The following is a 19,568-nucleotide window of genomic DNA, read 5'->3' as shown; positions in this document are numbered from 1 at the left end:
GATTGAAACAGCAGTACTCATGACAAACAAATTTTACCCTTCCTTCTCCCTGGTCAAAACGTCTTGTGACTGTATATCATGAATTCTTACTAGAGTTCTAGCAATAATCTTGAAGATGGTGAGACATCAGAAGAAACTGAAGACACAGGGGCTGAGGAATATGAGGAAAATAACATAAATGGTCTTGTGGAGGAGCTGACCCTTCAAGATAATTTTGAAGAATCGGTGATCCCCAGAAAAGGCAGCATTCGAAGAAGATCCAGCAGACACAAGAGCAAGAGGCGCTCTTCTAAGAAAAAGCCCTCTAGAAAAAAGGAAAAAAAAGAGTTGGAGGTTGGTATTAAAACTATAGTTTAGAATTTTAGTGATAATATGTAAGCATAAACACAAAGCACATAATTTTAATTACTTCTAGAGAGCTGGCTGCCATGCAACCTTTACTCTAGTGCTATTACAGTCAGTGCTCACCAGGCTGAGTATTTGCCCTAGGAATATGGGGATAATCATGCATGTCTTACCAAAAACTTCATTTTAACACTATTGACTTAGTGTAGAGGTGACTTGTGCTGTTGATTTGTTATGCTTCATAAAATTAAACATATTATTTCAGTGTTACTCATTATTTAATTCTATCTAATTAAAATGAGTTGTGAGATTTCATTTGCAGGACTCTTTTCCTCCTGGTACTCACTGTTGCAAATACTGGTGGATAATGTAATCCCTGGGCTGTGCATACCAAGTTTAAATGCACTTTGGAATATCATATTACCTTTATGTCAAACAAAAAATATGAAAACTGTTACATTTTGAAGTGTCTTCTAAGTAAAGTAGCCATTACTTTCTCTCTCTATTTGTCTTAGTATATGATTTAAAACATCCTGTTCTGGATATTTTTATTTGAATAAAAGACTTTAGGTGACAAATGTCATATAGAAATGAAAGTCATATAGGAAGTTCAGGTTTTAGAAATAGAACTGTATTTTGTCAAAGCTGAGCAAAACTTGCTCAAGGGCAATCAATAGAGCGCATTTCTAGTAGACTCTGGATCAGACCAGACTTTGGGTAGGCAGCTTGATAGAAACTTGATTTTGTTTTTTCCTGCTTTGTACTGCTTGAACTGAAGCAATTCTTTTGCATGAAATATATTGGAAGAGTTGATTGGCATGTTTTGGTGTTTGTTTTTACCTGACTTCAAGGCCCTTGAAGTGAAGAAATAAAATGTAAATTCTGAGGTAAAACCATGGATCCTTTTAAATCTATGGAAGTTAGGATCTCATCTGTAATACAGTATCTGATTATTTAAAATTATTTTGGAAGCTTTTGTGTAATTTGTATCTATTAATATTTATTTTCACTAAAATATAGCTTCCAGCTAATACATATTTCAAATAGCACAAAGGAGCTGTATCCATTGCTATTATCACAAAGTTATGCAATTTCAAAAGATACCTTTTGTCTGTTTGTTAATACTGCTTAAGACTTCAGAGAAAGTAGTGGGTATTCATGTTCAAGACTTCAGTATTCATCACATTCACAAAAAAAATTAAGAAACAAAATATCCGGTAGTTGTAATTATTTAAGAAAGCTCAGCCCACTTTTAGGATTGAGGCTTAGCCACCCTCATTCAGCATCCAAAACATGGGATAAAATAACCAGGAAGCAAAATAAACTTCTCTTCCTGCTTAATATTTTGTCTCCCTTCCAATGTTTTCATTTTTTACTCTTCCAGAACTCCCCCTGTGGAGGTATAGACACTTGAATGAATTGGTAAAGCAGAACAGGGCATTTTTTGGTCCTTTCGAAGGAGGTTCAGGCTGACTATCCCATATGCCTCTTTCATGCTTCGGTAATGATGCATAGGCTATAGTTTGCGAAAGAGAAAGATGACCTCTCTACCCAGTAGCATTACTGCCAGCTCACTAGCATTTAGCTGAACCAAAGGGATCTTTTCTATGCTCTGAACAGTGAGACTTTCTGTTCTTTATAAAGATTCAAGTGTTAAAGTTGCTGTTCATGGTGAGCATTGAAAGTCCTGTCTGACTTTCAATGAACTGTCCTGGTCCTTCTCCCCTGATGACTTAGCCTTTTGTTACATTTTTGCCTCCAAACTTTTACAGTGCAGTTGAAGTTCTGGGACATGAAACAGCAAAGCTGCAGATCTCCTGCATGTTTGCTCACTCCGAGTGCACAGAGAGGGCTTTCAGTAGTTTACCAAGACAGTTCACTACTCAAAGCCTAATGAACACCCACAGTCTGGGGAATTTCATGTTTCCAAAGAAAACTTGCAGTCTTCCCTTTCCTGTAGGAAGAAAATCTCCCTGCTGTGCCTTACTCAAGAATCCTGGCTCTGAACAAGCCTGAGTGGCTGTATGTACTGCTGGGAGTGATTGCTGCTGCCATCTCAGGTGGAGTCCATCCTGCATTTGCTGTTGTATTTGGAAAAATCATTGGGGTAAGGTTTTTTTTGCAAATACACATTGCAGTCCTGAGTCTCCCTGATGCTCAGCCAGTTCTCCCTATGTAAGACTCTGGGTGGGATTCATTCATATAAGTGAATCCAAGGAAAAAGGGATAAATATTGGTGAAGTGGCCCACTAGAGACAGAACCTGGTGGAACTGTGTGTGACTAGCAGAGGAAAGGAGGAACAATAGCTGGAGCTGGAGGAACGAATTAGGGAGGTGTAGGTTAAATGGAAAGCTGGACTGTTTTCTGGCCCTCAACAGAAAGTTGATTGCAGCCTGATTTCAGGATCCAGGATACTTGCTAAGAGAAATTGAAGTAGACAAGTTTATTGAAATGAAGACTGGTTTATGTAACTGGCACTCCTTGTCTGTGTACTCATTTTTATGTGTGTCGTGGTGTTTTGCTTTTTTTTTTTTTTTCCCTTGCACAGGCTTTTCAAGAAACAGATCCAGAAAAGAGGAGTAAAAACACTTTGGTGCTTTCTTTAATGTTTCTTTTACTTGGAGTGATTATCTTAGCAGCATACATAATCCAAGTAAGTGTCACTACACTGAAATGTTAGAAGTTTTTAACTCCCCAGCAGGTTGCAGGTATAACTCATGTCAATGCAGTTTGAGAAGCGAAACACCAATCAGAGCTTACAAAAACATCCAGAAATGCCAGGGTTCTTCCTGAGATATGTGGGTTTTATTGATATGTTTACTTGAAGACATATGCCAGTATTTGCTGTTGCTTTAAATGAGCCACTGAAGGCAATGTGGATTCAGCATGATTGAAATCAAAGATGATGGTCTGGCCTTAAGTCAAAGTTAAGACTGACATTTCTTACTGACAGTCTGTAGGCTCTTGCCAAAGTATAAAATAGACTCTTTCCATAGCAGACATTCTTTTTCATAGCATCAAACAAACTCCATCATTTGCTGTCCTCTTACGACTGCTCCGTAACTTGCAGAAAATGTTTACTGCACGTTGACGTCCATATTATAAAATCTATTGGTTTGATTGCTGTAAGATAATGTCTCTGGTAGCAGTCAGAGTAGGGAGACCAATGACCAGATAGGCAGATTTATCTTCTAATGCTGCTGAGACATACGAATAAGACATTACAGCAAAGCTCCTGCCTTCTGTGCCATGTTGCTTCATTAAAATAGAGTTTCAGGTTCCAGGAAAGTGAATGGCAATTTTCCCAAGACTTACATGTACACAGGGGCTTGCAGGAGACTTTTTGGTGTCATTGCTTTTGTTTTGAGGCTTTATGAACAGAGTTAAAGCATCAGATGAGAAAATGTGACTCTCTTTCCTCCCCCAGGGATTCATGTTTGGGAAGTCTGGGGAATTACTAACAATGAGACTTCGCTCTTTGTCCTTCAAAGCATTACTTCAGCAGGTATGAATTATGCAGCTAGTCTATCATGAGAGCCAGATGGCTTTTGCAGACTATTACAAGGTACACATTGGGTTTCAATTGTGTGGTCTGTAGAAAAGAAAACTAAAACATGTCTCTTCTACTACTAGCTTAGAAAAAGTACAACTTTTTCCAAAAGTCTCTTGTCCTGTGTACAGTTTAGCTCAGTGCTGCTACTGCAAATAGTCTAATTTTGAATGGGTGTCATTGCAAATGTGCACACTTCTGACACATTCATGTGAGCACAGTTTGCAGCTGTCTGTGTGTGCAAGGATGACCAAAAATGTTTACTCTCCCCTGGCTTGAGTGGTCATGGTGCAAATATGTAAGATATAGATTTAAGTCTAATCTGTTTAGTTCTTTACATTTAAAGCTACATAATGCAATCCATAGCAAGCAGACAATCTGATAATTTTTTACTGAAAAAAAATTCAAATTGCCCTATTGCCTCATTACCTATGAGAAGAATAAAGTTACTTGTATTAAACCCTTCCTGTTAATTTGTGCAATTTCATGTCACTTGCACGGGAGTTCTGAAAATGCATAACTTGTCATCTCACACACGCTTTTGGGATCAAGAAGCTCTTCGTTCATAGAAACATCTGAAAGGGACTAGGACAGGGAAAAATTAGTGACTAGAAAAAAAACTGCCACAGCCTTTGGAGGTAAAAGGGCCTTCTTTCCTTTCTGTATGTACAAATATAGATAAACAATTGCTTTTCTATAGTTACTGAAACAGGTAACATAAAAAGAGAATAGTTAACCTCTTTAGGCCCAAGGAAGCACTGATTGAAAGGGGCTTATAATACAAGTCTCTAAATAGGCACATTCAGAAGAACATTACAGCTAATAACACTTTTATTGTGATCAGTTAGATGTTCACAACAGAAGGCTTTTTCTTTTAGTTTACTCAGAAAATGCTGACTGCAGAAGAGGAATATTACAGTTAGACATCATGACTTGTGCTTCCATTTCCTTGTATGCTACCTGAGCAGGAAATGTTTCTTCACTTTATTAACAATACCGATAAATCTGAAATATGGTAAGGACATGTAATTTTTTTAAATAAAAATTAATAACAATGTCTTTTCTTGCAGGAGATTGCATGGTATGATGATCAGAAAAACGCTGTTGGTGTTCTGCTAACTCGGCTTGCCACAGATGCTTCCCAAGTCAAAGGGGTATGCTGATTCTTGTTTGTTTGTTTGTTTTTCCTAACAAACACTAATTGTAGTTTCCAAAGGATACTGAGATTATTTCAGAACACAAGGCAGTAAATCTGCCCCACAGACTGGCAGATGTATTTAGATAGCATGTTGTTGACACCTTGGAAATGGCTTCCCAGCTGATAATTTATGAGAACTATGAAAAAAGTCAAGCAGATGTTCATGTAACTTTCATTTCCCTCCCTTCAAATCTTAAAGCTAAGTATATAATAACTGTAAACCATTTTACCATGCAAAGTGAAATCTTTATGTGCTGGGGACCAGAATCAATAGACCCTGGGTTTTTACACTCTGTAATGGGTGTCATCTGAGTACCATGAAGAAGTTGCATCTGCACATGATACAAATCTTTACTGACCTTAATGAAGATAACTCTTCTTCCTATTCCCACCAAATATGCTTCACACACAAGCAGACCAAACGGTAAGAAATGGCCCAGCATTAATAAAGTACATCAGGGAGCATGATGACCAAGGGAGGGAATGATTCAAGGTGCTGTTATGGGACAGATGGCCACTGGCAGGAGAATATGACAAATTCTGCGTAATTCCTCCTACTGCTCACCTCATCAGTAGTCCCTGATGATCTGCCAAATGTCTCTGTTTCTTCCCTTCTACCTGGAAAAAAAAAAAAAAAGGTGGGAAGAGGGAATCACTGCAAGGCTTGTAGGGAAAAGTTTTCTGTTTTAATGTCTTTCTGTCCTTCAAATTTGTGCATCAAAAACCCTTTAATCTCTAGGTTTTTCAGTCTTGGTAGACTTTTGTTTCTCTCTCCTGTCCTTCTTCCTTATGAGCTAGTAGTGAGAAAATAGTCTTTGACAAAACTTAGTCATTTTCATTTTCAAAAGTTCCAGTTTGTTTCAGTGGCATTAAACTATATCACCCTATCAGGACAGGATATAGGAGGGATGCACAAGGTACGGTAACTACAAAAGCCAGTTAAAGGCATGGATTGCCCTCCAAAGCTATTGTGTTCTCTGGAGCACTACAGAGTGTCAGTAAATAAGTACCGTGCTTCATGCTGCGCTGGCTGAAGTTTCCAAACCCATCTTTATGTACAGCCCCTAGAACATATGGCAACAATTCACCTTGGCATTGGTTTAATTATTACTATTTTAAATTTTATTGAACAAGAAAAGTCTTTTCAGGGCAGGAGTCTTTGGCACAAGACAGAAGAATTTTTCTTCCCACCCAAGGATTTTTGGTTTTTTCCATCAAGACGAATTTTGGAAGATGAACTATTTCCACAGGGTTGTTTTCAGACCTTTTCTCTGCAGAACAGAGCCCACCCAGATGCTGAGTGCTAATCATCTTTCATTTTAAAAGTTCTTGATGAAAAGGTTACTTAAGCTGTGGGGAGATAGGAGTTCTTCAGTATGAGTTCATCTTTCCCACTTGTTATCTCTGCTGAGATAAAGCATTTCTGCAGGGTGGCCAAATTCAGGGGTTTTTTTTTCTGAGAACACAACCCCAGGTGCAGCAGTGTGAGAACCTGAAGATGAGTAGTTTCCACCACCACTAGTGGGCTGGGTCAATGGATGACTGTTGTTAGAAGCTCCTCTAGCCTAATGCTGGGCACTTACCCGCCAACGTGCTCTACTGTGACAGTGGCCACAGTCTCTTGTTCCTCAGGTAGAGTAAGTCCCAGATATGTATTTCATTAAACAACTGCCATGACCAACTGTTTAGACTCCTTTGAACTCTCTTGAAAGCCTGAATGCTGGCAGGTAAGAGGAGCATCTAGGAACAGTTATGTAAATAGGTGCATAATGTCCACACACATGATCACGTGTGGTTTCATTTTTCCAGCTGTACCACTGGCCTTGACTGTGTAGCAATTTCAAGTGGTGATGTAAGTAACAAAGAGAAAATCTAATTATGGATATTTGGGGGTTTCTGGGGTTTTCTTAGGCAACTGGAAGTCGACTTGGACTCATGACTATGACTGTCTGTACCCTTCTGACTGCCATCATTATTGCTTTCATATACGGCTGGCAGTTGACTTTGCTTATCCTGGCCTGCATTCCTTTCGTTGTTGCTACAAATGCTGCGAGTGTTAGCGCTGTGTCTGGTCATGCCACCAAGAATCAAAAAGCTTTGGAAGAGGCTGGAAGAGTAAGTTCTCCAATTTTAAGTACATGGTTATGGTGTGAGATCACTTTTGAGAACAACACTGTAGCTGCATTACAGCTGACTAAGTTATCAAAGATAAGTGAAGCGGGAGAGGAGAGGAGAGGACAGGACAGGACAGAGTGGGGGATGAAGGGAATGTTTATAATATCCCGAAGAAAAGCAAAACATAGATAACACAGAACATCTGTAAATTAGACTATAAAAATGCATTTGAAAGTCTCCACAGTGAATTTCTGAGCAGGGACTGTTGTAACAGCAGCAGCCCTGGCACTGCTGTGCCTTGTGCCTGGGGTGAGCAGCATCGCTCTTCACTGCTCTATGCTGCATCCAGAGGCATTGCAGGGCTGAGCCACAGAGCCCTGACATTGCTGCTTTTTTATTCCACTATGAAATATAAACCATTAGTGTGCAGAAGAGTTTCAGGCTACTGTCTTCATTCACCTGATAGTGCTCTTCCAGGCGACAGAATAGCTATGCGAAAGTGCCAGCTGTGCCCAGATGATTGGGGTTGGTTCCTATTTCATTGGATAAGGTTTAACTAATTGGAATCACAACCCATGGGTTAGGGCAGGGGCTGCTGATGCTTCCTGCATGTGGTCCCAACGTTCTGAACTCAAATACATTGTTGGCTTCAGCCTCCCATTGTCTTGTGACTGTGGGGTGAATAATCTCATTGCTCTGGGCTTTCCTTCACCTGGTAACAAGACCCCAATCTCCTCTCCTAAGCAAACACTTTCTGATCTAAAATAATAAATGCTAGACAAGAGACAGCGTTTAGGAGGTATGTTGTAGATTGAAATTGTAAGGGATTATCTCTTATTTATCTCCCAATTTAGATTTCAACAGAATCAGTTGGAAACATAAGAACTGTAGCTTCGCTGGCCAAGGAAGAATTATTTTATGAAAGATATGTTGCAAGTTTGAATGGTCCATATAGGTGAGACTTTTTTCTTTAATAATTCTTTCTTTGTACATTTTAGTCTTTCAGATTTATTGTAAATGCATTTATTGAAAACTATCCAATACCCACAAGATTGAGAAGGATATCAATAACCATGTACATAGTTTTAAAATGTGTTCACTTGGTATATTTTAATACACATTCTTAAATGCAGAGTGAAAGAATATTTGCAGGATTAGCCTTGTCGTTATGCAAAACTTTATAAACTGCACTCTCTGCTTATATGTTACAGAATACTGTATTTGCTTGTATATGCCTAGAATATAGGTGAGATATATATATATATATATGTCTCCAGTATACTGGATTGATACTAGTTAATGCAGGAACTGACAGTTAACTCTCATACCACAGCCTTTATAACATAAACTAGCTTTATTCCCCTCATATGACTTCAATACCTTGAAACGAACTTCATATGTTTCCCTTGTTTGACCCTTTAACTCTCACTGTCTTGTTTCCATTAAAACACATTTGAATCATAAGGGATGCCAGATTTTTCTAACTCCATTTTACTTAAACAAAATGGTCCAAAATCCAATTCGTTTCTTTCCTCCTTCAAGGTAACTAACATAAAAGAAGGAATTGAAAGTAATACATTATATAATCTGTCCTCAGCCGAAACAGTGTTAAATTTCAGTGTCTAGTGAACAGGTAATACTCCAAATTGTGGACAGAATGCTCGCCTGAACTGTCAAAGGTCTCCAATTTACAGCTCAGACTAGAAAGGAGATTTCTGTTTCCTTAGAGAGCATCCTAAACCATGAGGGCAGAGAGTACTCCAGATTCTGATTCAGTGTGCATTCTGTTTAGCTACACAAAATGAAACTTCTCCACAAGAATGAATTTAGAAATAGAGGCTTAGTCCAAACCCCTGCAGGGATACCCAGCAACACATCCCTGTTCCGAGTCAGAATGAGAGGTCTCTGCTCGGTTGGGAAGACCTGGTGGAAAACCACAGGCAGCTCTTAGCCTGGGCTGGAGCCTGCTTGTTTTCTTAATAAAACGGGTCACGTGTGGTAGTTGTGTTGGTTGGTTGGTTTAGTTTTGCTTTTTTGTTGTTTTGGTTTAGTTTTATTGTGTTCTGGTGACCTGCCCTGATATGATAAAGCAAAGGAAGAGATTTAAGATAACACAACTGAGGGTGAAGGATCTCATTTCGCTAACTTTCTGTCCTTAGGGCAGGTCCATGCCACAGTGCAGGATGCTTTTAGAGTCTGGCAGTGGCTGCTCCTGTGTGTGCGCATATTCTGAGCTTGTTGGTTGTGTTTTCAAGGGTTGAGTTGTATTACTTGAAAGCTTTAACTCATAAATCTGGCCATCCCCCAGCCAGTGTTTGCTGTTTCTGTTTTACAAGTTATTTACAGAAAGTCTCTTCCTTTATCAGAGATTCTCTGACAAAAGCTCCTTTATATGGATTTACCTATGGAGTAGCTCAAAGTGCAAACTACTTTGTTAACGCAGCAGTCTTCAGATTTGGGGCATGGCTCATTGCCCGTTGTCTGACCAACTTTGAGAATGTATTTATGTGAGTATACTTTATAAAATGTAAACAAACAAAAAAAAATACGATAGTGGTTTCAATGTTTCAATGTATGCAAATTATTTCATCTAATTACAGAGGTAACGAGGTGTGGAAATTCAGGAATTCACATGGGTTGGGACTGCAGTTTGGACAGAAGGGTTGTTTTGGGGAAAGGTGTGTATTTGGGCAGTGAAGAAGCAAGCATGTGGCTGTGCTCAGCACACCTACTCTGGAGAAGTCTTTGCTGTTTGACATTCCTTCAAGACAGAGGGTAGTGCATAGAGAAGTGATGTGACACCACTGCTCATATATGAAGTACTTCTAGGAATAAACAGAACTTTCTAATACTGGATGACATCTTGAGGAGTGAGGAGCTCCAGAAATGTCATAATCTAAAGATGATTAAAAAATTTATTTTGAGGGTTTACTTTAAACATGAGGAAAACAACCCATTGTTTTACCTGAAATGACTGCTGGTGCTTTGTCTCATTTTTTAGAGTCTTCTCTTCCGTCATATTCGCAGCTATGAATGTTGGTCAATCTGCTTCCCTGGCACCAGATTATGGCAAGTCTAGAATATCAGCTCAAAGAATCTTTCAACTTTTGGACAGAAAACCTCTAACTGACAGTTATAGTGAAGAAGGTGAAAAATTGGTAGGTATTTTTTCAGAAAAAAACCTTGAAACAAAATAAATTAGTAATGATTTATTGTCTTAAGATTGTATTCATAGATGTTTTTTTTGGGGTTTTTTAGGATGTCACGAAAGACAGACATTATATAAAATAGTGGTACTGCCTTATTATTTTTAATGGGTCATATTTTTTGGTTTTTGGTCATAAGTGTATGCTCTTAAATGTAGTTTTGTTCTGAATGAGCTAAAAACAAATATTACTTTTCATTCTGACCCACCTCTTAAATGGTTTCAGGAAAACATTAACAATGTCAGTTTCACTCGCAGTAGCATTGCCTTTTTAAGGATTTACAAGAGAAATGAAATACAAGTGGATTTTTCTACTGTTTAGGTAGATAAGAGAGACTAGCTCCTTCAGAGACAGAACAGTTTTGCCGAAATCCATCCTCCTACAACTGTGGAAACTCTTACAAGTAAAAATGTGCTCTTGTGATGTCAAAACTACCTTAATGAATAATCTGGTTTGCTCTGAAGTTGGTGGGGAGGGGAGAAGGCAGGGGGAACAACAAGAAAAACAAAAAATGACAACAGGAAAAAAAATCACACTCGAAAAAGTCACCTCTAAAACGAAATTATTATTAAGGAGACTGACCTCAGCACTTGTCAAATTTCTTCACGAAATGCTTTCTGTTTACATGATCTGGAAAGATTACATTTGTACATCCATCGAAGTTTAAAATGTACTTCCTGTGTAGGTTTTAGATGGTAGACCCTATTCAGGAAACATTAAGCTAATACACAGGATTTTCAGCCTTTAAAGTTGTGAGCACATCTGCATATCTTCTTGAGCCAGGGCCCTCCAGCACAGACATTAAAAGATTTGGCAGAAGATACCTGGTAAAATAAAACTTAAACGAAAATATTGCTAATATAGACTGGACTAAAATACCAATGATGCCTGTGACGTCTGCAAAGCAAAGCTTTGAGCCCGTTAAATTAGATCATCAGCTACTGTGCGACACTGTGCTGGTGGTGCTGCTGGTATGGACATAGGGCTTGTTCCTACCCCAAATGATAGGAGAGACAATAGCCTTGATGTGTGCCCCCTTCCTTTCACTTGTGTTTAGAAATTGACCTGGCTAGAATGGCTAATTAACAACTATAATTGCTGTTTAAAACACAGCTTGTCCTACAGCCTGTAAATTACCTCTTAAAGAATTTAGCACTGATATCTAATTAGCTGATCTTGACCTTGCGTTACATTTGTTCAAATTGTGCTACCTGCAATGTGAGGTCAGGAAAGCAAATGCCAGAGATTATATCAAGAGTAGAAATGCTTCAATTACATGTGTCAGAAAGGAAAAATGTTAGTGTTGTTTATTTGTCTAAAGATATTCTTTTCAAATATGAAGTAAAAAAAAATATATAAGAGATGGCATAAAACTCTTTCTCCAGAAGGATCTAGTAATTTACATCTGCAGATCATCCCATAAATAATGATACTACACTCAATCCAATATGTAATTTAAAAAAAACTTCAAAAGCAGTTTTGAAAACACCCTCTCAAACTTTCTTGTAAGTTCTCTCATTTCAATAATCAAGTCTTACAGATGTTATTATAGTTAAAGCCAATAAATGCTAATATGAGCATGTGAACTCTTTTACTTTTCAGGACAATTTTGAAGGCAACATTGAATTCAGAAACATCCATTTTGTATATCCAACAAGGCCAGAAGTTCGGGTTTTGCAAGGACTCAACGTGAAAGTTAACAAAGGACAGACTCTGGCGTTAGTAGGAGGCAGCGGCTGTGGCAAAAGCACATCCATTCAGCTCTTGGAGAGATTTTACGACCCATTGGAAGGACAAGTGGTAAAAATAGACTTGTGTGGCTATCAATAACAATTAAATCTACAGAAGCCTCTGTCTTACGAAGTTTCAGAGGCTTTAAATGATTGTAGCAATACCTCTGGAGAAATGTCTTTTTCAAGGGGTGTGAGTTACTGAGGTTGTGGCTCCAGTGGAGCTGAAGGCAACCTCAAGACCCCTGTCATTGCCTGCCCCCTGCATTAGACACACATGCCAGCATGACCACCCAGTTTGGCACAGTGTGATGGCTCAGGGTGCTGATCTTAATGGGAAAAGAATGACAGGATCACGCTACATCACCTCCCCAAAGCTGCTCACAGCCTGGTCACACAGGGGCATTACGTTCATGTCATTTGCTTGTCAATTGTATAAGTCATCTCATTAATATGAATTCACACGTTAGGGACATAGCTACATGCTTCAGGTAGTACAAATGTAATCCCACAGGGATGCTATTGCATCACCATTGGAGGATTGCAATGTGCTTTATGATGAAGGCCCCATCCATGGGTATAGAAAGCCCAAGGAAACCTCCCTGGAGGTTTTAACATTGAGTTAAAGGCCTAGAGCTGTGAATATTTATTGCTGTGTTCAACTTCTTCAGGACAGGCTTTTCCATGAGGTTTCCAGTGCTTCTTGTGGTCAGTAGGGCTGGAAGGACTGCAGGAACAGCCTGCGATCTACACTGTGTTTCTGTCTGCTGGGAAATGGAGGCAAAAACACAGACAAAATTAAAAACTAATGAAAGGAAATATTTCATCTATACTGCTGGTTCTTTTCCATTTTGCATGCAAAATTTGCTTAGTTTCACTGGCAATCTAACACGTAACAGGCTTCCTCTTACAATTCATGTTTCCTGTTTACAGTGTGTATCTGTGGTTGAGCTCTGTAGTCAACTTGGCATAATTTGTCTGTTGCTTTTTTCTAGTTGGCAGATGGATTTGATACCAGATCTTTGCAGTTACAATGGCTGAGGTCCAGATTGGGCCTGGTGTCACAGGAGCCCATTTTGTTTGACTGCAGCATTGCTGAAAATATTCGCTATGGAGACAACAGTAGGGTGGTTAGTCAGGAGGAAGTTGAAGAAGCAGCTAAAGCAGCTAACATTCATTCCTTCATTGAAAAACTGCCAGAGGTAAGAGATAGTGACCTTCTATTCACAGTGATATTAGAGATTTGGAATGATATAGAGAAATCTAGGTAACACTCATGTAAATGAATTAAAAAAAACCATTTTTGTTTCCCTCAGTAGGAAAAAATATAGAATTTATGTTTAAAAGTGTTGGTGTGTTTCAAGCTTAAAATCCTCCTTGGTTTATTCAAAAAAAAGCACTGATATTCCAATGAATATAGAGGTAGACAAAATAGAATATGGGGAGAGAGAAATAAGAGGACACTTTATGTACAAATAAGTCCTCATAATTGTTTTTGGTTTTTTTTTCTTTTTTTATTTGACAGCAAAAGCTTCTTAAATTACTCTTAGAAAGCTGTTTTTTTTTTTTTTCTCTGAAATAATTCAGTAAAACTAAATGCTCTATTTCTAATTGGATGTGCATGCACCCAGAGTGTTTTGTAACAAATATGAAGGGGCAATAAATCAAAAGAGAATGAGAGAATGACACAGCCCTTGACCTTCATGCTTGCCAAGATTTTGGTTCTAACAAGGCAAAATATTTTGATAGTTTCTTTTCACTGTAGTTCTGTGTAACTTGAAAAGGACGCAATGATGCTGAAAATTATTTCATCTTCATTACTACTAATGACATTTGAGATTCTTTATTAACTAGTAATGCAGGATCAAGTTCTTCATGTATATGTCATGAAGCACTAAATCTCTAGTTAATCTTAAAATCATACGCTCCTGGGCAGGTGTTTGTGGACAACTTATCACTGTATTGCTGGTGGCACCATTGAACACCTATTCCGGTCTTTAGGGAAGCAAATTTTCAGACCAGGTATAAATATGTGTGGCTATAAAGCTGTATATATAACTGTTTATACTAGAGGTGTTTATAAAACCTTAGCTTTATTAAAACCACTTGCACTATTCTTACTTTTCAAGGTGGAAATACCTAGTCATTTTTATAGCCACACATAAAACTTTACTTTTCTAATCTTCCTTCTCTAACAGTATTCACAGGCCTTCTTTTTATTTTTTTATTTTTATTTTATTCTTTTTAATTTTTAACATCCAGAAATATAATACCCGAGTGGGTGAGAAAGGAACACAGCTTTCTGGAGGTCAAAAACAAAGAATAGCAATTGCCCGTGCTCTGGTTCGTAATCCTGCCGTTTTGCTTCTTGATGAAGCTACTTCTGCTCTTGACACAGAAAGTGAAAAGGTGAGTAATGATTATTGTATGAAATATATATGTCTATGTACTTGGCTAGTTGCTTTCTCTAAAATAAAATGAAGGCAAAGATGTTGCAAATGCTCAGCCGTGAAACAACAGGGTGGGTGTATCACAGTAGCTTTTCCAGCTGCAAGCTCTGAACTGAATGACACTAGGAAGCTGTGCATATCTGCTAAATAAACATGTAGGAAACCCCAAGATTTTAAGTAGAAAACATCATGAGGAGCTGATACTTTTTAGCTGTGTTTGATGCTAAGTATAAAATTTGTGTTCTGACCCAAGCTGGATCCCCAAGAAACCACTTCTCAGTGTCTCATGTTTGTTTGGTCAGTCTCACTGACCTCAGTGAGCAACCCTGTTGAGTGAGGAGGGTCTCATGCATGCGCTGCCTTGTATATCTATGGGAAATATATTCAGGTGATAACAAAGAGTAAGAAATCAAATGTGGTTCCTATGACAAATGAAGGTTTTCCAGTTGCTAACAGCATTTTCATGATATCTGTGTGCAGATCGTCCAGAAAGCTCTGGATAATGCCCGGCAAGGTCGAACTTGCATCGTTATTGCTCACCGCCTGACGACCATACAGACTGCAGACATCATTGCAGTGATCCAGAATGGCAGGGTGATTGAGCAGGGCACCCACAGCCAGTTACTGGCAAAGGAAGGACAATACTATGCCCTTGTAAATGCACAAGTCTCTAATTAGCACTGTTTGCACATTTTTTTACTTTTTTTATTTTCTAGGAAGACACAACAAGCTTATAGAGAATTAATGTTGGCTGTGTCCGTGCTGATGGAGCAGGGACCGTGCGTTGCAGCCTGGTTGCTGCAGCCAGTGTAGCCTTTGCCTCACACACCCCTGGGGATGAGCAGTGCATGCCTGGGAGTGGGTCATGGAAGGTGCACGGGGGACTCCCAGGGGCTGAATCTGCTGGGCAGTTGTGGGGATTGTATGATCTGGAGGGAATGAGACCTGAAGTAGTCTCATCCACACCATGGCTGAAGTGGGTCACCCTGTTCTTGCTGTTCCCCCAAACCCTGGCCCATACCATGTGCCATAGACCAAGGCAGTACCAGAGTATGACAGTGGTTAAGCACCATGGATAAGCACTGAGCTGGTGCTTGTGCTTGCCCCTTGGATTTCTTCACCAGCCAGGTGCAGCCATAAAGTCATCTTAATTAAAGATGACTGTCATTCTTACTGACTGCTGAGGTTCCAGATAAAGGCATTTGTATTAAATCTAGAGATAACAGGTTACATGTGAGGGCTTGTTGGGCTTTTTCCCCACTTTTGCAACATTTCTAATATCACTGTGCTTCACACATTTATTGGAGATCCAATATTCTATTTCAGACAATAACTGTAATAGGTACAAGCTTTCCATATACAGATAAAGTGACATAAAATATAGAATTATTTTGTTTAGTATTTTTTTATTGCTGACCTAACAGGTTTTAATCAGTCTTTGCATTCATCAGGGTAATTTCAAAAGTCCTGCAGGACAGTTAGAATGGCATCTTTTGGAGTGGACTCACGTCAGCCATGTAAATAACTTTTCTTCAAAAAAATAAAAATAAAAGTGATTTTCAATATGAGTCCTTTGTTTTGAATTAATATAGTGCTTAGAGACATAGTTTAGTGGTGAACTTGGTAGTGTTAGGTTAATAGTTGGACCTGATGATCTTACGGGTCTTTTCCAACCTAAGTGATTCTATGAATAATTTTAAACACTGTTTGAAGTGTTGGCAAAACTTGTTTACACATGTGCTTTAATAATTGGTTATTCCTCAGGGTGCTGCAATACATCCTTCAACAGTTGAAGAATATGTGCTGTGTAGTCAGAGTGACTCAGCAGCTGTTTTTTTTCTTTTTGGCTGGATAAACCCAATGGCAGCATTTTAATTTTCCAAGGCTTTGCACGTGGCTTTGGGTTAGGATTTATGGCTTGAAGTACTTTATAATTTCCAGATAACTCTGCTCAATTGTAGCAGACAAAACTTACAGTAATGACTATCTCCTTCGCTCATTTCAATTGTTTTCCGGCATCAGGATCCATGAGGGGAATAAAACACACAAAAGAAAACAAATTCTGGTCTCAGCTTTGCCAAAATAAATACAGTTGCTCTCCCTCACAGTTTTTCTCAGGGATTGTTACAAGAGAAGTTATCATTCATTCAGCCACCCCTCTTGCATGACCTCTTCACTTTCTCGTGATAGGCAGATACTGCAGGAGACGCTGCCCTGATTACATTCCAAATTATCCAATGTAGGCTTCAATTAATTCCTTTTCCCTGTTCTATTTCTGCACTGGAGTTAAAATTACAAGCAGCAGAGTGTGATTCTCAGTTTTTAAAATGAAATATCTTCCATTTTAATCCAGAAATCTTTCGGGGAAAGAAAGAGTTATTTTGTGCTTTTGGGTTAGATGTAGATATGGTTTTCATTACAGTTGTGATGAATAATATATCTTTATAATATTACAATTCATTACAATCTATTGAAGTAACAATTAAGACAAAGTAAAAATGGGAAATTAATTTAAATAGAGATGGTTGCTAAGCTAAGGCTCTGTAACATAATGAATCACCTAACATCTGGGGCTAGTTAATGGAGCATCTGTGGAAAACACTGTATTCACATCCATGAAGATAATGAAGATGAATCCAAAATGTGCTTCCTTCCCAACAGCTTGGAATTATTTACTAGCACAGGGGCAAAAGGGGTGAGGAAATATGCACCATTTGACCTGGAAGGTGCTGAAAGAGCTGTAGCACGGTCAGCCTAGAAAAATAAGTTCTATGACTTGTGTTTCCCCTCATTTGCTCTTTCAGAGGTTAACATTACCTACCATGGAAAGAAAAGTGACTACACTTGCATCCCTTTTGGCATGTTCCTCACCCTTGTTTACATAGAGCATTGTCATGCTGCAATAGCTGGACAGGCTCAGTACCAGCTATATACATCAAGGATTGTTCTCTGTGGAAAGGTAGGTGTGGATTTTGGCTGGAGACAGAAAAAGCAGGTGCCGATGTCGTGATGGAGGGATTGTGTGTGCACTGCTCTGAGGTCTAGCAGCTAAATGGGGAAAGAGCAGTACCAGACAGATGTGCCTCAGGACACGCTCAGTTCTCACAGGATTGTAAAGGGGAAATAAAAGCCACGATTGAAGTAAATAACATTGATTTATTTAAGTTCACAATTGAGATGTTATGTAACATAAGAACATACTTTACTGATTTATCTCACTACAAACATACTGAAAGCCACACATATCACAGCCTTGTTTAAAAGATCAGCTACAGATCTAAGAAAAACACTGGACAAAAACAAGTCCTACCCAACACAAAAGAGATGATGAGCAAGGAAATAAAGCAAAATGCCAGCCACCTGTGAGAATGACAAAAAAACACACTACTGCATGCCTGCTAAAAGACAGACTGAGCAGGATGACTTTACTGACTCCATGAGCTATAAATAGATTAATATGCTCAGCTTGTAGGCACTAATAACAAACTCTGGTGGTTTATTTCAGACCATCCAAGTCACCTTCCGCTAGACATGCCCATACAGCTTGCAGGCTGGCTCTGATTAAAAGCAGATCTAAATTCAGCGACAAATGCATCTTAGAAACATCTTTTCAGCACCAGACCCTAGACTAATATGGAGATCAAAAGAATTAGTCCTGACAGAAAAGCCTATGAAGACACATCTTAAGAGCAGAGGATTCATCAGCTCCATTGCTCTCTGTCCTGTGCTGCCATCTACCCTGAGTGCCAGAGTTAAAAGACTTCCCTTATCCCTGCCGAAGCGGAGCTTGTGTTCTCCAAACATGCCACAACATGGTGAGTCACTGCGGTGTCACTGGGGACCTCACCCCTAAGATGAATGCCAAGAAGATAGTGATGAAGGAAATACATCAGCCCGTGTTTGTCATGGAACACCAAAGGGCTTTTTCATGACTAGATGAGAAGCACTTAGCCCATACACTTGCTTTGTGCCAGCACCAATCTAAGCCTCCAAGGGAATTATTACGGTGTGATGTCCCAAAAAAACTGAGTGAAGACTTCAGTGAAAGCATTCATAAAGGCATTTTGCAGAAAGAACTGAGAGTGTCTTAACGACTTGAGCCCACTGTAGTATCATACGCAGCTGTTAAAACTGATTACAACTTTGTAATCATTAGTCTAGTTAAAATGTTAATACTAATGCAGACTGAAGCCCCAAAGATGAGATAAGTAGTTGACATGTGAACTAGAGGGCACAGGACCTGATTATCCTTATGAGCCCAAATTGTTCATTGTCGTTTTGTTTGTATGATCATTGAAGTGTACCAGTCCCAGTGGGTGTGGATGTTTCCCGTTCCTGGATGTGTTATTTCAGTCTGAAATACCTGACAGCAATTTGGGAATAACGCTCTCTGCAGAACATTAAATGAATATAATGTTTATCATCACATGTTTTTTTCCCAGATGTCTACTTTCCTCTGCAGCTTATACAATTTCAATTTATATTCATCTAAAACCTGTAAAGTATGTGTCCTCATGAAGAAGGTATTTAATAATGCTGGTTGTGTGGCAAGAAGGAAAAGTTTCCTTAAAATTTAAGTTCACCACCGTTGTACTTTTAGAAATGATCGGGATTTTTTTGAGAAGTGGGAAGAAAAGAACAATTAGAGTTCTTTTAGGGTCAGCTGAAATACTAAATCAATGCGTCTTTTTATTTTTTTTTTAACCTGTATTAGATTTAGAAGTTTAATTAAAATTTGAAGAGTTTGCAAAATTCTACTGAACAATCTGTGGCAGGCAATAACCGACCTGTCCTTTCCTGGCTACCATCAACACACATCGTACCACTGACTTTTCACTTATGTGTTTGGAAGTGGGAATGTGTCTGGCTGAGGGAGCTCGAAGGGCTCTTGTCATACTGAGCTTTAGGAAAATTCCTGTCAGACTTGGGAGCGGGCCTATTTAAATGTTAATGGTCGTGTTTGTTTCAGCTAA

At 38.9% G+C, this 19,568-nt stretch overlaps 1 protein-coding gene across 1 annotated transcript in view; it reads left to right on the top strand.

Moving 5' to 3' along the window:
- Positions 1 to 15,273, top strand: part of ABCB5 (ATP binding cassette subfamily B member 5) — a gene marked incomplete at both ends in the record, with an annotated part of 34,557 nt that extends 19,284 nt beyond the window's left edge. Inside the window, 13 exons of the mRNA XM_080364204.1 lie at positions 94 to 333; positions 2,306 to 2,452; positions 2,895 to 2,999; positions 3,774 to 3,851; positions 4,967 to 5,050; positions 7,006 to 7,209; positions 8,064 to 8,164; positions 9,576 to 9,716; positions 10,211 to 10,367; positions 12,018 to 12,215; positions 13,141 to 13,347; positions 14,408 to 14,554; positions 15,076 to 15,273. Coding sequence (XP_080220330.1) covers positions 94 to 333; positions 2,306 to 2,452; positions 2,895 to 2,999; positions 3,774 to 3,851; positions 4,967 to 5,050; positions 7,006 to 7,209; positions 8,064 to 8,164; positions 9,576 to 9,716; positions 10,211 to 10,367; positions 12,018 to 12,215; positions 13,141 to 13,347; positions 14,408 to 14,554; positions 15,076 to 15,273 — 2,007 coding nt within the window. The remainder of the gene's footprint in view (positions 1 to 93; positions 334 to 2,305; positions 2,453 to 2,894; positions 3,000 to 3,773; positions 3,852 to 4,966; positions 5,051 to 7,005; positions 7,210 to 8,063; positions 8,165 to 9,575; positions 9,717 to 10,210; positions 10,368 to 12,017; positions 12,216 to 13,140; positions 13,348 to 14,407; positions 14,555 to 15,075) is intronic.
- Between the last annotated feature and the right edge of the window lie 4,295 nt (positions 15,274 to 19,568).

Source organism: Nesoenas mayeri (assembly GCF_963082525.1).
Source record: "Nesoenas mayeri genome assembly, chromosome: 2".
NCBI classification, from domain to species: Eukaryota; Metazoa; Chordata; class Aves; order Columbiformes; family Columbidae; genus Nesoenas; species Nesoenas mayeri.
Note: the sequence above shows the minus strand (reverse complement) of the source record. Positions and strands in the feature narration are given on the sequence as shown.